Genomic DNA, 3,543 nt, shown 5'->3' with positions numbered 1-3,543 from the left:
AAAGAAAATCCTGGACAAATTAACAAAAGAGATAAAAGAAAAGGAAGACACAGAATACTATTTAATATGGAACAAGTGGTATGACTGGCTGGAGAGTAGAAATAAGAGAGAATAAATGTGGAAAGGTTAAAAGTGGAAAATGTGTGTATAATAATGTATGAAGGAAGAAAAATGCAAATAAGAAATAATGGAGCAACAAGGACAAATACTCTAAAGAAGAATAAGGGGGGGGGGAAATGTAAATAATAGAAGATTACTGTTATGAAATTGCTGTTAAAATATATACTGTGTATATATGTGTGTTATGTTTTGTTTTGTTTTGTTGGTTTAAATAATAAAAATTAAAAAAAAAACCACATGCAAATTTGTATACATAATAAAGGAAAAGAGAAGAAAAATAAATATGTACAGTACAGGATACATTTCCTGAAATAAAATATGACAGTTTTGATCCTCACACATTTCAGACATAACATTCACTTATATTATAGCCTGGGGATTTGTGATTTTGCCTGTGGCCCCCATTTCTCTTCTGTTGCTCCCAAGGCATGGAATATACTTGAAAACTGTCTCTCTTGCTCTTTCCCTTTTTAGTAAGAGGCTAAAGCCTCACCATTAATTTCAACTGGTTTCTAATTGGTTCTAGTTTAATTTTCCTCACTGTTGCTTCATTTCACGAATTAATTGCCTTTAAGTGACATCTGGAAGCAGCAGGCATGGTTGGTGCTTATCTAGAAATAAAAATCTCATTTCTATAAAGAAAAATAAGCTGAGCATTTTATAAATGTCATGCAGTTCATTTCCTGCACAGCATTAGTTGGGGACTGATGTAGGCATCTCTTAAAATGCAGTTCTCTGTATGTCAGATGAAAGAGTCAATGTGTGGAAAGAGATTTGTCCCCACCTACGTATAAGATTCCATCCTCAAGTGAAACTTATTCATTGCTACTCAGAAGGCAGCACAAAGGCCTTGTGAGAGGGTTTGAGGTCTTCTATCTCCCTCTGGTAACTTCACCTTCTTTGAAGACGTTTTGCAAAATGACCTTCATGCTCTCCTTGGACCGAGATCCTTTTTTCCTCCCAACTAGAAAATATATCACTGGATTAATGCTGCTATTTAGACAAGAAAGCACTAAACTCCATATACCAAAATATTTAAGTTTCTTTTCAGCTTCAGAACTTAAAAATTTAAAAATCACTGCAATGATTGATAATGGAAAAGCAAGGATGAGGAAACAGAGGAGAGTGATTAAAATCATCAGTAAAAGCCGACCCTGATTCTTCTGATTCGATTTAAGACACACTTTGATGAAAAGGACCACAGTAGAGAGAGTGATCAACGGAAGGCAAACAGTAGCAGTCAGAAGGAAATGAAGATTGGACAGTCTCTCATTTACAATGACTTTTGTGAACACCATAATGTGCACAATTCCAACAAGGAGGAAAGAGGAGGTCCAGAGGATGACACAGACAGCAGGGGACAAATGTTTTGGCCGTGAACAGCGATGCCAGATTGGGAAGAGGACAACCACACACCGGTCAATGCTGATGGCCGTCATAAGAAAGTGAGTATTGATGTACATCACGTCGGAGAAAAAAAAACAGATGAAGCTGAGAATACTTCCTAGCAAGTTGGCAAATCTATAGATAAAAAATATAAATATAGATGTGAGGAACCCAAAGTCTGCAATGGCCAAGTTAAGGATGAATGTGGTGAAACAGTTTCTCCTCATCTGGAAGCCAAGTAGCCAGATGATGTAGCCATTGCCCACAAATCCAATACAACAGGTTATTAAAGTAATGCTTGTCCAAGGAATCCCTCCTAAAACAGAAGGGGGGATCTCTTCTGTGTACTCATATGAGTCAATGGTATTGTTATACCCATAATAGGTCTTTGTAGCATTCAGATCTCCCAGGCTGGAATTCATCATGAAGCTTTTGTAATCCTCTGATTATCTTTTGGAGTGGAAGCTCCTATTAGAAGAAAAGAAAGAAGAGTGGATTCAGTCATTCCTGTCTCCTAAATAACATCAATATTGGGGCCACTTGGTGCTCTCTGAGCTTACTTGTTTTCTTGCAGACTTTTCATTACTCAAACTAGGTAACATCATCAGTGCTAGTCCCAGCACAGTGCTAGCCCTGATGATGTTCCCTAGTTTGGTAAAGAGATGGCTTAAAAAGCAAGCTCAGGGAATACCAAGGACCCCTCATTTCAACCCTAAGCTACAAATATTCTCCTTTATTGGTACCAATATTGCCATAGCTTCTAGAAGAAGGGGTCCACCTATTCTCCAAAGTACCTTATGGCAGAAGAAGAAGTAATGGATGGAAACCTATTAAGGAAACCTCAACTGAGACTGATATGACAGTCAACATGTAAATATCAAGTATAAAAACATGCACCCACCCAGTTCTCTCTCTCTCTCTCTCTCTCTCTCTCTCTCTCTCTCTCTCTCTCTCTCTCTCTCTCTCTCTCTCTCTCTCTCTCTCTCTCTCTCTTCTCTCTTCTCTCTCTCTCTCTCTCCTTACCTATATGATTTTAGGTCCTCTTCTATTCCCCTCTAAAAAAGGAATGGTATCTCTTGAGTCTAGCAGTGTTGAGGGGCATCACAGGGTTCCTTGGAGTAAAACAGGAAAGTGTTAAGAAGAGGCTGACCTGGCTAGGTAAGGGTTCATATGATCCTCAGCTATGCAGAAAAAAATTGCATACCAAATAGGCCGACATTTGACAGCATCACTCCATGGCAGTGTCATGACAGCACTAAGCTTCTTTTAGAAGACCCCCACCACCTTCTGCTCCAATAAACCCAGACCCTTGATTTAACTGGGTGAGATCATCCATGGTTACGGGGTGGAGTTTCATCAGTATGCAGATGACACCCAGCTGTACATCTCCACCCCGGACCACCCCAACGATGCCGCGGAAGTGATGTCCCGGTGCCTGGAGGCCGTGCGAGTCTGGATGGGGAGGAACAGGCTTCATCTCAACCCGTCCAGGACCGAGTGGCTGTGGTTTCTGGCGTCACGTCATAGCCAGTTGGTTCCATCTCTGGCTATCGGGGGCGAGTCATTAGCTCCTGCGGAGAGGGCCCGCAACCTGGGCATCCTCCTGGATGCTTGGCTGTCTTTAGACGATCATGTGACGGCCGTGGCCAGGGGGGCTTTTCATCAGGCTCGCCTGATACGCCAGTTGCGCCCGTTTCTGGATCGGGACGCCCTACGCATGGTCACTCAAGCCCTCATTGTTTCCCGACTGGACTATTGCAATGCTCTCTACATGGGGCTCCCCTTGAGGTGCACCCGGAGGCTCCAGCTAGTTCAGAATGCGGCTGCACGGGGGATTCTGGGGGCCTCTAGATGCTCCCATGTAACACCTCTCCTGCGCGAGCTGCACTGGCTGCCGGTGGCCTTCCGGGTGCGCTTCAAGGTGTTAGTAACAACTTTTAAAGCGCTCCATGGCAATGGACCTAGGTATTTGCAAGACTGCCTCCTACCAAACACCTCCCTTCGACCAGTCCGCTCCCACAGAGAGGGCCTCCTTAG

The 3,543-nt window shown here is 42.8% G+C and overlaps 1 protein-coding gene across 1 annotated transcript; it reads right to left on the bottom strand.

Annotated features, from left to right (window-relative positions):
* Positions 1–992: 992 nt before the first annotated feature.
* Positions 993–1,928, bottom strand: LOC114923516 (mas-related G-protein coupled receptor member H-like). The gene has a single exon (XM_029286589.1). It carries the CDS (start codon positions 1,926–1,928, stop codon positions 993–995), a length of 936 nt encoding a protein of 311 aa, XP_029142422.1.
* Positions 1,929–3,543: the final 1,615 nt, after the last annotated feature.

This window comes from Protobothrops mucrosquamatus, unplaced genomic scaffold (assembly GCF_001527695.2).
Source record: "Protobothrops mucrosquamatus isolate PMUCROS unplaced genomic scaffold, P.Mucros_1.0 scaffold4173, whole genome shotgun sequence".
NCBI classification, from domain to species: Eukaryota; Metazoa; Chordata; class Lepidosauria; order Squamata; family Viperidae; genus Protobothrops; species Protobothrops mucrosquamatus.
This window is presented reverse-complemented; position numbering and strand designations above follow the sequence as displayed.